The 13,222-nt window shown below is 44.2% G+C and overlaps 1 protein-coding gene across 3 annotated transcripts in view; it reads left to right on the forward strand.

Moving 5' to 3' along the window:
- ST7 (suppression of tumorigenicity 7) overlaps positions 1-13,222 on the forward strand; it is a 151,715-nt gene that overhangs the window by 31,695 nt on the left and 106,798 nt on the right. Inside the window, exon 1 of one of the 3 annotated variants that reach the window (XM_062609616.1) lies at positions 5,660-6,218. The exons of the other annotated variants lie outside the window; for them this stretch is intronic. Coding sequence (XP_062465600.1) covers positions 6,197-6,218 — 22 coding nt within the window. The 5' untranslated portion in view covers positions 5,660-6,196. Of the gene's footprint in view, positions 1-5,659; positions 6,219-13,222 lie in introns of those variants that run through there. 3 annotated transcript variants of the gene reach the window in all.

Below are 13,222 nucleotides of genomic sequence, written 5' to 3' on the forward strand. Positions count from 1 at the left end.
TTGATTTGGATTTGATACATTATTTGCACACAGTGAGTAGATTGCCTCAGTATGTTGGTAACTGCCTTACGTATTTGTGGATAAATGCTTTCATGTAAAAAACAAAACCAACCAAACTGAAAACCAAACCAACAGAATGGAAATAAATCGGAGGTGAATCATGATCCTAATCTTTTGACAGTCCTGTACAGAAAGGGAGCTATACTCTGCCACTTATAAAATAATGCTGCTTTATTTTCCAGTCTCACACTGAATATTGGAAGGGAAGTGATTGTTGAAAATGGAAGATTTATTCTGTATCCTCTGTTGTACAGAATGGGAATACCTTTCTGTTCTGTTGTTCCCTGTTTCTGGACCCTGGGTATTCAAATAGAGTGCAGGGGCTACTGCCAGGGAAGAAACAGATAGTGTATTGCTTATATCTCAAGGTTCTGTCACCTACAGAAGTTTCTGGTTCCTGTGAGAAGGCAGGAGCCCAAGATTTGGGGTTTCTTGAAGATCATGATTCTAAAGGGGAGCAAGTACCCAGCCCTCTGAAAAGAGCCAGGTTCCCTCCTAGAATCCACAGTCTCAGCCGTGTCCCAGAATTAAGCGCTTAAGCTGGGCTAATCCTTTCTTATTTTCTTTCTTGTGCACAATATTCTTTTCCTACAGCTTTCTGTGTGTAATGCTCTACCATTTCATAACTGCTGGATCTTCATGTCCTTTAGATGTGCCCCAGATGGGTGGGTGGGCTGGGAGAGGCAGAACACACAGAACTTTCTCTATTAATTTCTGAGCATATCCTCGGAGCTGCCTCTTGCTGCCGTTAGTGAATGGCTGCAGTAATCATCTACAGAGCAGTGCTGAAGCTCAGATCTTTGTTAAAATTGAAGTCAAAAGGCATTGCAGTAATACAGTAATTGGCTGTTATGGTTCATCGTATGTCTTTTTAAAAAGCAGTCTGTCTTTTCAACTTTATCTCTGGGATAAGGACCAACACAGACATAAAAACATTTTGTGTGGCGAAATTAAATACTTATTCTTCAGTCTGTCTTGTAACTTGTGTGTGTGTATGCATACATACGTTTAATCAAAAAAATCAGTTGTTGGGCATTAGTTGTCAAAAAATGCTGTAGAAAAAGGATTTTTACATGAAATGGGGTTGCATAAATGCAATATGGATTGCACAGAAATATTTTAAAAATCAGCACAAAAGCAACTAATAATAAAAAGGAAAAACCATTCCTGCAGTACATAGCTCAGTCTGGTATAAAATCTTTTTTCTATGTTGAACAGGACAAAGACCTTGACTTTTTTCCTACCAGCAGTCTCCTTCCTTTCTGTGCCAATGCAACAAAGGAACAGACAGTTGCAGAGGGGGAATGTGGGTGGAAAACCTTAAACAAAAGCTGATAAGAGCAGGCTATGAGGAGAACACTGGGGACTTCCAGACAGTTCAGATGTGCAGGGATATTTCCCACTGTCTGGCTAGCCAGTCCCCTTGCCTCCCTGGGCTGCTCTTCTCCTCGCTGCCCAGCCTGGATCCTGGTGGGAACATGCTGGTGTTTGCACAAATTAAGCATTTCAGACATTTCCTTCCAGTGGGACATGCCTTAATTGGCTCTCCTTGGTTCTGAATGCTGTGTAATCCAAGCCAGTGGTCCCCACAGGACCCCTACCCCACTGCCCACTTTCCTGCCAGGAAGCACTCGTCAGGACTGTCCTCTCTTCTGGCCAGCCGTATTCCCTCTTCCCATGGCCATGGCTCCAAAGGTGCCGTTTCTGAGACACTGGCTTCATTTGGTGAGGGAGGTATCAATAAATTACCCTGCAGATGGGTAATCATTCTTTGTCGGGGACTCAGCATCATAACATCAGCACAGGCTGTTCAGTTTGGTCATTTGGGGGGTTTGTCCATACCTTAAGTATAGGGTCCCATATTTGAAGCTGAAGTTGTACCAGCATTGTAGGTTCTCCCTGGTGTAATCAGGATGCCAACCTTTTTCACCAGAGATGTTTGTTAAAGTCAGCACAGTTGAGCAAAACAAGACCAGGGAAAGTGTAAAGCCAAGGAGCTGTAGCTCAGTGATGCGTGTTGCTGTTTGGCTTCATTTTTCTCTAGGGGCAGTGTTTTGTTGGTGTTGGTCAATTACTGGTGTTGCCAGAGCTGACAAAACCTATAGAAGCTGGAGATCGTCACTGCATGAGTGACTGGGGCTCTCGCTGGGTTTTTGGAAAAGAGCTAACATTCCCAGAGGCAAAATAAATTCCTTCTGGGGGTTGCTGAACGGTGTGGACTAAGTGCACAGTTGGTCAGAGATTTCCAGCAGCACCTTAAATGCATTACATTTTTCAATGACTTAAAAAACTTCCCATTTTCAGACATTAAAAACTTACAGAACAGGGAACTCGGAAAGTCAAGTCAAGTTTAAGTAACATAATAAAAATCCTTTCCCATCTTTGAGGATAATTGAGAGTATCCCCTGCCTTCCCTCTAGAGACTTGAAGGTGTGGGATCTGTTCCCTTGCCTGGGAGGAGACAGGTGAGATGTCCCCTTTTGTGGTTTGCTGCTCAGGGTAGTAGGCCAGGAGAACCTCACAGGAGGAATGGATTCATTTCCCCTTTCTAGAGTTTCCCCTGTGGAAAAGGAGGTTAAGCTCAAAATGAAATGTTTCTCTAGTGACAAGAGAGAATAAAGACTTCTGGTCTAGTGAATCAGCATAAGGCATACGTACAAATCTACCTGTGTTGGTAGCTCAAATTTCATGCTTGCACTCTTTTTCTTGAGACAAATTACTCTAAAGGAGAAATTTACATCTGTATAAAATTTAACATTCCATTATCCGACTTTTTTATTAAAACCCAAACTATGCTTCAGGGTTTAGACACATATATCCTTATAAAACAATGTAAGATATGTATATTATTTTTCTGCAGTGATAAACTGAGGAATAAAGAATATCTGCTCTAAGAATGGTGATCGTTGAGGAGCACATGCCTTTCTCTGGAAAATGTGAATGTATAGGAGAGAGCTTTGAATGAATATGTATTATTTGCTGCTTTAAATATTTTATGCTGGCTTGCGGAGAAATGTATGGAAGTTACATTGTAAATTAATCTCACACTTGAACTATGTCTTATGCACATCATAAGCAAATCACAGCAATGCTAACACTTGCAGAAGATGTCATTTGACATTCTCTGTGCACTAATTTACATAAATTTGGAATTCTGCTAACCAGCTAGCAACCTAAAAGGTTATGGTCTTACAAGAGCAGTGGATCAGAAACAGATTTTAACACTTTCTCTAAGGCATTTCACAGAGTGCTTTCAATAGGCTTGAAAGAATTGCAGAAAAAGTCTTCAGTGGCTTGTCAAGAGTCACCTTCCCTGCAAGGCAAAGCAGTGACCTGGCAAGCCTAACGCTAACGAAATAGATTATTATGAAATCTTTCCACAGATACTGCATGGTTGTTTTGGCTTTTCAGCTGCCTATGTGCGTCAGAGTGCTGAGAACTTGGCAGAGAGCCTGGGCTCTGTGACACCTTCAAGCATGTCATTGGAAAGCCCTGAGGTTTCGCATCTTCCTCGGAAATAATGCTGTGGGAAGTCCAGATCTACCCATCTGAGCAAAATTTACTCTTCAGCCATTGTATAAGTGCACTTGGGCTTCTGTTCCAGAGATTTGTGTTTAAAGATGCTGGGGGACTTGCCAGTACATAATAGACACGTTTCTTTTGTGAACTTGCCTTGGCTGCTGTGGGAAGCCAAGCCAGAACACTTGTGTTGCTCCATGCAGTACAGCTTCTTGTCAAGTTGTTTTGACTAAAGGAGATGTTAGCAGCTTCAGATAGTCAAAATAACTAGTTTAGTTCTGGGAACACCAAACTATGGTCCTTGTCAGAAGATTTGCGCCACTCGCATTGTAGCATTATGGCCGAAAGTAATTTGGATGTACCTTCCTGGTGCTGAGCATCCATGCACGTGACTGCAAATATTCACTATACAATTGAACAGCCAGGCCATTAATTCAGGTTCTTAAGAACAAATCTGAGGACATCTGGTTAGTCACTGCCTAAGGGTTGATTTAAGTCACCATGCACTGGTGTCCTGTCTGCTGATGGAGAGAATAAAAGTTGCCTATTAGACCGTGAGGTGTGAGGTGAGGTGTTTCATCCCAGGGTATGGCCTCTCCTGTGGCTTTGTTCCAGAGATGAAATACAGGTAAATGCTCCCAAAAGCCTGCTGGTCCTAAGTATTCTTAGGGTGTGTGCAGAACACAAAGAGACTGTTCAGTGTGTGGCTTGGAAGGCAGGGAAATAATTGAAGAGCATTTTGCACTAACAGAGGTTACCAGGAGAACAGCTTGATGTGCCTAGCAGGTGCCCCCCACCAGGACAGGAAGGACAAGATCCGTTTCTACAGTTTCTTGATGGCTATCCTTCCTCCCAGCACTTGTGGGCCAGGGTTGTTGAGGGTCCATACATGCCATTTCTGGACAGGCATATTGTAGGAACTTGGGACTATGTTTCCCATCCCCAGGATCGGGGGATTAGTGTGGCAATGGACCACTGTAGTTCTGACCTGTACATTGCTTCCCAGTCTGCTATTAGGGCAGTGGTGGCCCTAGCCAGCCTGCTCAGTTCCCTGATGATTTAAGCACAGTGAGATCCTCAGGTGGCAGGTTGCTCATTTTTCCAGCCTGCTGCTCGTGGTGGCTTCATATATTCCACAAACAGCACAAAGGTCCTTAGCACACAGAGCAGCAGGAGCATTTGGGAACAGTTAACCCACAAAAGCTCAGAAATAGGAGTGGTGGTTGTTTTTCTTTAAGTGCTTCACATAATGGACTTGCATCGTTTCTCCTCCTCCACCAGCAGCACATTTCAGTCTTTGCCATCTCGAGAGCTGCATATACTTGTTCGGTGATGCTTATCAAAAACATTCTTGGTTTTTCCCCCTCTGGGCAGCTATTCCTATGGATGGCCCCCAGTGTCTGGTAGCTTCTGACCATCAGCTAACTTACTGCTTGGCTGCTCTTGCCAGCACAAGACAGGCAAATTCCTTTTGTCTGCACGACGATTGGAAGGAGCCAGCTTGGGGGTTTGTTTCTGTGTTTGAACATTTTTAAATGACTGAGTGTCAGAAAAAATAAGCTTAATGCACTTAAAAATGCATTCACAGAGGCTAAGAAACACTGGATCTGGATGGTTTAGAAGAATAAAGAAGAAATAAGGAAACTATTCCTTTGGTTGCTAGGATGCCTTTTTATCACTGAGATCAGTGTGGTTTGGTTTTTTTTTTATTTTTATTTAGATGTATGGTTTATCTATTATGGTTAGAGCATTGCTGCAGTGTATTGTATTCTGATAATAGATTTAAGTAAATGAGACAGTTGGTTAGCACTTTGATGTGAAAAATAGGTCTGAAGAATAGAAGGGGCCAGATTTTATTTTTTCTTTGAAGAAAAAAATCATGAAAAGAGTTAGTGATAGAAATCATGGTTATTCTTTATTGAAGATGCAAAAGTAGCATTTACTGGGACATTTGTCCTCAAAATTTATTCTGTTTGCATGGAAACACTTTGCATCTCATGCAGCTGAGGAAAGGAGTGTGAATCCAAGGCAGATATTTTCCTGCTGGTGTTACAGCCCCGGGTGGGGACTTTAACATCACGCAGGGAAATACATGTCTGGCTCTTTGTCTTCTGCTTTTTGTGACAAAGGAATTCCCATTTGAATTGCTGTGCTCCGTTCAAGCCCCCTCCAAGCCTCTGGGTTAGCAGCAGTCAGTCTTTGCAGTGTCCTGACGTCATCCAGTGTATGCATAAGCTCTGCTATTGTCTTACCGAGAGCAGGGGCTGGGGATTGCAGTATCTGGTGGCTGCTACCTATTTATGCCGGCCGGTATCACGGAAAGGACGCTGGCCTGCCTGTATCTCTTGGATTTAAAACAGAAGCTTCTGCCTTTTGCTTCCTGAAGAAGGACCTTTGCTGCGGTTGCAAGGAAAAGCTGCTGCTGCTGCTGCGGTGTGGAGCAGGGGAGGAAAGAGGAGGAGAGCGGAGAATCTGGCAGCTTGGATAGCCTGGACTGCATTGTCTGGCTTCATGACCCCTGCTGTGTAGCAGTCTCATCCCTTCTCTCATACACTCCCTCTGTCTTCCACTCTTTTTTCTTCTTTCCTCTTTAAAATAGCAGCATCTGGGGCCAGCCATGTTTGGCACTGAATCTTCATGTAAGTAAATGCATCCTGCTTACATCCTTTTTCTGTTGAGAATAGGGCTTGTTTTAGTCTTGCTGTACCCTCCGTGTTTGCATTCCCTTTGCTGTAGGTCACTGGCTAAATACTGCGATCCTCGCCTGTTTACCAGGGGATGAAAGATGCCAGAGGGGAAGCATCTACCTCCCAACTGTGGGTGCATCCTTGATGCCAGCAGCAGAGCACTCAGCACTGCTGAATTCAGGCCACTGAAAGATGGGGGGAAAAAGGCAGTTTTGCTTGAATGTGTGATCTGTCAATGATCGGGAGTTGCAGACACTCTGATGACTGCACTACTTGGGTGATATGTTTGGGGACTGGGAATGCTGCAGCATTAGATGGGTGAGAGCTGGGGGAGAGTGATTTAGTCAGCAGGAAAAGAATATCTGTGTCATTTGCTTCATTTTTGTTCCAAGGAAAAAGGCGGCTTGTCTTGGATCCCTCCTGTAACTGGAGAATCCAAAATTAAATTAGGTGGAATTCTAAATATGATAAAATTTCAAAATAATAGGATCATTTATTTGTTTCTTCCTGATCTTTTGCACTGGAAAATCTCAACTGAGGCAGTCTGCTATATAATAGCAGTGCAGACGCATATCACTGAAAGCCAGACAGTTTAGCTTCAACAGGAGCAGCAATTACCTACCTGTCAAATCTGGCTATGGAGGAAGGCTGAGGGTTTATGTATAAATAATGTTGCTGGTGACAGTGTGGCTGTGTGGAGACCAGTCTGATCCAGTGATTGTTGGGTGACAAAAACAGAGAACAGTTGCTTTACACTGTGTTTTGTGCACAAGTAGTACTGCATGTTGTTGAAAAGTGTCTCATTTGAATATGAAGCAGTGGTGTTTTTATAGTGTTCTAATGTGCAGCATGTTGTAATGACTCCGTGTTGTTAGGCTGGGACCCGTTCTGTGGCTTGGCTCTTCCTGGGAAGTGGTAAGAGCATTGGGATACCTCATAATCGTGTCCTCCTGGCTGTCAAAGCCCCATGCTCCCAAAGGGTTAATCATTCCTATTACCTAGCTCTGTCAACTCTCCCCTCCTCTGCCACAGCACTGGTCAAGGTCAGACAGCATAAACACAAAATTTGCCTTTAAATTTCTTTTGTTTAGGGACACTTGTTCTATGCATGCTTGTAAACATGCTTGCAGCTCTAGGTCTGTGCAGTGTGAGCAGAGATGCCGAACGTTGCAGCTGCATCTGTTCATACCCTGCCAGATCTGTGAGCCCCATGTGCATCCATGGAGTCTGCCTCTGCAAAATGTATATTGACTTGCTGCGAGATAGCATCAGGGGTGTACCTGCCCTCCTGCAGAGAGTGCCGATTACATACTTGGAAAGCAAAATTACTCAGTCTTGTTAAGCTATCCAGCCTTGTACTCCTTCTCTTGTTTTATGAGGTGCATTAATAAACAGTTTGCTTGTCAAATCAAGCTTTTGGCTAAGGTCACCAGTTGTACCACCAGCAGCTGTGGCTGCTTTTGTTTCCGTAGCTCCCACAAGGCAGAAAAGGGCAACAGGACCTTTTGTAGCAGCCAATACAGGTTTCCCAGAAGGGTCTAGCAGCATGATTTGCCATTAAACAAGGGGTTAAATGCAACATGGTTTGTTGCCATTGATCCAAGCAGAGGCTGTGGCCAGTCCCTGCCTGCCTTCCCCAGCCAGAGGAAGGGAAAGGCAGTGTGATGGCCTTGCCTTTGTGCAGTCCTTTTCCCCTGCACCTCTGCTTGGGCCTGGATCTTGTACCAAAGGGCTCCCTGGGACACGGGTTCAGGTCCTTCGGGCCAGGCTGGGTGTGCTGTTGCTTGCTGCCGTGGGATTTGGCACAGGACAGGAGAGTGGGGTGATGCTGGGCAGCCACCCCCCAGTAACCAGCCCTGCCCACACCACTGCTGGGGAGCTGCAGGTTTGCTCTCACAGAAGGAAAACGGCATCAAAATGAATGTGCTCAGAATGCAGTCTCAGCTGGTGGTTTTTGGCCTTCCCTCTCCTCTTGTCTCCTTCGTATTTCCAAGCTGTAAAATGACAGCAATGTGACTAGTTAGTCTTTCTGTCCAGCTAGAACATAAAATAAACAAAACAAAATAAGTCAATGAGATTCAGCATCATCTGGTCCTTGAAACACAACAGTAGCCATTTCTGCTGCTGCCCAATGAAATGAGCAAATTGCATTTTTCTTAATCCTCCTGTTTACAATTAGTATTTAGGCTTTTATTTTTCTCTTCTTTGATTAAAAACCCAAGAAAAATGGTCAGAAGCAAATCCTGGTTTAGAACCTTCATTCTGTCACTCAGTATCAAAATATTTTAACAAGTTAACTCCTATTCAGCATTCCTGTTTTTTCGTCTTGCTTTTAACAGCAGTTAGAAGGGCAGTAACAGATAGTCCAAGGGCTATTGTAGAAACAGAGGCATCTGCTTATCGCCTCCTGGATGCAAGGAAAGACAAACAGAAGGTGAGGCTGGCCTGTGAAGAGGGATAAGGCAGCAGGCGATCCACAAACAGCTGCTAACACTGAGCAAAGACAAGAGTATGCAAAGCAAAACCCCCAAGAAGTGTCTGTGGGAAGGGCTGTGCTGTGCAGGGCAGTTGCTCTATGGACATTCCCAGTATTTTCTATCAGGCACGGGTGCTTACCTACTTGCAGACCCGCCGGGGGGGCAGCTTGCATGGGGGGGCAGCTCCATCCTGTGCCACCTCTCCTGCTGACCTGACAGGTTTATCTGCTCACTGTTATTGTTTTAGATGCTGTACGGGGTGAGTAGAACTTGGTTTGATAAAACCTTGGGTTGAGAATGAAGTCTTCTTGAAGGTGAGATGATGTTGCAGCACTGCACTGAAGCAGGGAAGTGGTCAGGCTTCAAGTGATGAGCTGGAGAAGGACACCCTCAGTTCAGGGAGAAGAGATAACCCCAAGCCTAGGGGAAATAACCAGCAAAATCCCTTGTCTAACTCATAGTAGTGGCAGTTGCAAGCTGACAGGAGAGACAGCACAGGCACAGATTAAACTGAAATGCAGGAGCAGCCATGGTTGTTGGGGCTCACAAATGCTGGGGGTTGTCAGGGCAGCATGGCTTCACCAAATCAGTCTGTGTAATGGGAAGGAATTGGGCAGGATGTGGTTCAGAATCTGTAAAGTGAGCAGAGAGGTGCTCCGAGAGCCATTTCATGCATGTGTGAGAACATACACTAAGTGTTCTTCAGGTACCTCAGAGTATCTCAGTAGGGAGCTGCGAGGAGGGAATTGCACACACATGTACACCACTCGCCTCAACACTCTTGAAAGGACCCAAATACCTGCTGTCAGTGTCTGAGGTGATGTTCTCAGTACTGCTGCGTTCGTTCATGCCAGAGTGTTTTAACCTAGCAGCGACACTAAAGTGTGAGAGTTATAGGGAGGTTGCCTGGGAGGTACTCTTCCATCCGGGGCTGTTCAGGGAGGTGTTTGTGGTGGTCCCTGTCTGTCAGATCAGCAGCTGTGCCTGGGCGGGGAGAGACTGGACCAAAGGAGAGCGGACCAAAGGGTAGGAGAAATGCAAAACCAAAGGGCAGGTGAAGCTTTCCCCCATCGCAAGGCTGATACTGGAAGGCTGCCCTCCATGGGGAGCTGGGGAGTGCTGTGGAGGAGGGGAGACCTTGCTTACTTCAGTGTGCCAGAAAAGCTGCTGTGCTTGCCCCAGGCTCACTGTACTGTCTTCTGCTCTGTAAGTTCAGAAAATGCTGTTATTTGTGGACACTTTTTCTCCCGCAGATTCTCTTCAAGCCAGAATGCAGTAAATGGGCAAGGTTGCACTAAGATAATTGATTTTGTGGCATCAGAAAAGTAATCTTACAAACCCCTGCAAAACAGCAGCAGCCAACAGTGGAGAAATGAGAGATCTTATCATCAGATATTAAGAACAAGGATGATCTGATAGGCACGATTGCTGCTGTCCTGGGCTGGTATACCTGCCTTCTCCTTCCTCTGGCACCAGTGGGAGAGCCAACCAAAACCTGACCACTTCTACAGGTAGTCAGTTTTGAGCTCATTGGCTCCCCAGTCTGATTCATGGGGTGACTAAATGGGCAGTGGCACAAGGGTGGGACATGGCCATTGAAAGTCTGGTGAGATGTCAGCCTTGGCAACAGTGGGCTCCACTGAACCAGCAGATGACCAAAATGCTCCTATTTTTTTGAGTATAAATAGCCCACTGTTGTCCTGAATTTCCAAGATGAGTAATCGTAGTAAGTATGGGTACCTGGCATCAGATGACTGCCACAATTTCACAATGATGTTATGCTGGTTTCTCAGGCAACTGTATGTCAAAGGGAGGTTACAGGAACATACCAGAAGCTGTAACTGTAAACTAATGTATTTGGCTGCTGAGGTTCCTGCAGTTCCATTGTCCTTTGACCAGTTTAATTGACAGGACCAGAAACAAGGATAAATCTTTATGCCCAAGGACAACTTATTAAGAGTCCCTCTGGGCCATGTGACCCAGATAGGAAGTGCAGTACATGCAGTGAGGACTGTGTCATACTGCTTGAGCTGGTGTAGAAGCAGTAGTTTCATGTAATTTGAGGGTGATTAGCAGGTATGCCCAGCAATAAAAACCCACTTCTTTGCAGTCTCTTTTGTCTGAGTTAGATCCCTGAAGCACCAGGAAAAGGTCTGTAATGTGCTACAAAAAGAGCATGTGGGATTCAGAGAGATAGAGTATTGTAGATTTCAAGATTAATGGATGTCTTTCCTGTTTGGTGAAAATACCGAGGTAGTAACATCACCACTTAGACTATTTCACAGTGACCATTGAGAGATGACAGAATCTTAGAAATGCCATTATGTTCCCTATTGTAAAGGATAGGATGTTGAGGCTTTATATTCGGGAAATAAGCTCTACAACTACAGAGAAAAACACTTGCTACCCAGAATCTGGTGTAGCTCAGTGGAAAATTGGCTGGCTTTGCTGTCTGTGATCAAGGTGAAGCTTATACTGAGAGATTGACTTAAGATGCTCAGAAACTGAGAGTGTAAGTAAACCCATATTTTAGCTAGACCAAGAAATGTGCCATTGCTCTCCAGCATTAGATGAAAAGTATTTTAGGAGTTCCTATGGCTCTCCATGGATTTAATTTGGAAATGGCATCTTGAGGCTTAAATGTTTTGATCAGTACATGGGAAGTAGAAGGGACATCCTTGTGAAACTATGAGGCAGTAATACAAAACCAAAGTCTGGTATGTCTGACCTCTTTTTGAGAAATACAGTGGCTAGGAAGCTCTTTCCTTGGTGCAGTGGGACAAAAGATGATGAGGTGACCCTCAAAGCATGCTAGATAGTGTTTCAGTCAAAGCAAGAACCTAAGTTGAAAACAATACAAAGTTGGTGAGCTTTTCAGAGGAAGTATATGGCTATAGTGGGGACTTCCCTCTTGTAAAGGTTTGACTGAACAGAGAGGAAAAAGTGATGGGAATGAACTCTGGAAGAACATTCCAGAAGTGAGGCCTTGCACTCAAAAGGCCTGTAGTCCTTGAAGCAATGAGGTGGTTTTGAAGATGGCAATGGAAAGATAATCCATCTCCCTTGGCCTCTCACATTTAACATGTCACTCGTTAGCCCAGTGATTTTGCAATCTACAGTGATGATACGATTTCATGTATGTCATCACTCCAGCAAATGCCAACTTGCATTTTAGTGCTGAGTCTTGGAAAGCTGTCTTGTATTTAGATTTCCTGCTGTATTCACCTTAGTGTGGAAGTACCTGTCTTATGGTGCATCAAGGAGTTTTGAGAGGATATGGGCTTGGAGTTGATGTGGTCGTGCAAGTGCAGCAAAAGGAAAATGTACTTAATTACATATTACAAAAGTTCCTGGATGGGAGAAGAAAAAGGAGATCAGACATGTTTCACTTCATGTCTTTGCTGCATTTTTTAATAGTAGTAAGGAATTGTGTGATGAAGACATAACTAGAAAGCAGATTTGAGGGGAAGGGCATAAACTGCTCCTCCATGGGGCTTAGAAGATGGCAACTGACTCCACTTATAAGATCTATGTTACGAGAAAAGGAAAAACTGCTGTAAGAAGATAGCATCCCAAGCAGAACCTGAACTGCATATATCACTGACTTATCGATGTTTAACATGAGTCACACTGACTCTGAACTGACTTAGCACAAGGAAAATACTGCTGGTCACGAATATAAAAAAAGAAAAGAAAAGAGATGCATTGTAATTAGCAGTACTGAAAGATGCTAAAAAGGTGTATTTAACATTCACAAAAAGAGCTGAATGTGGAAAATATTAGCACCACTAACCTTTTTTCCTGTCAGCTGCATTCATTACCAGTATTAGTAAGGTGTCTAGGACTGTCGCAGTGGCAGTAAATTGTGCTGCTGTATTTGCATAGTGGTAATAACCAGTCACTCAAACCATCCATCTGCTGAAAAAATACTCTCAAGCTTCTATTTAGATTATCAAAGAGAATACAGTAGATCAGAAATGTCAAATTAGCTGGTAAAGAAACATGTCAAGTTGTGTGAAGATTGCATGCTGTGCTTTGTCATCCACAAGGACATGAGCCCAAACAAGTCCAGCTAAAAAGCCCTGGAAATTTTATAGGCAGTGAGTAGAGGCAGAATTCTTCTAGAGGGTTAAGTAAGCTGGGGAAAGTATTCCTGTAACTCAGCAATGTACATCTGCCCGGCTGTTCTCTGTGTCCTCTGCTGCTTGCATGGTCCATAGTGATAACTCCAGATAAGCTGTTATTATTATGTGCAGAGCGAAGAGGGTGATAATCAGGCTGCCTGAGCAGATGGATGGAGAAAAGCTCTGAATGGTGGAAATGGGCAGCCAAATAAAAAGCAGCAAGATCTGAGCTGTAACTTCATGTTCAAGAGTGGAAATTCCTCCAGGAAATGGCCTAATGTGTGAACACTGAACAGGAGTATACAGTGTCCTTTGTTACAGACGAGGGGCTCTGTGGCAGTACAGGCGGGAGCAG

The sequence above is a fragment of the Pezoporus occidentalis genome, unplaced genomic scaffold, assembly GCF_034315485.1.
Source record: "Pezoporus occidentalis ecotype Australia unplaced genomic scaffold, CSIRO_AGI_Poc_V1 ctg14, whole genome shotgun sequence".
Taxonomy (NCBI): domain Eukaryota; kingdom Metazoa; phylum Chordata; class Aves; order Psittaciformes; family Psittacidae; genus Pezoporus; species Pezoporus occidentalis.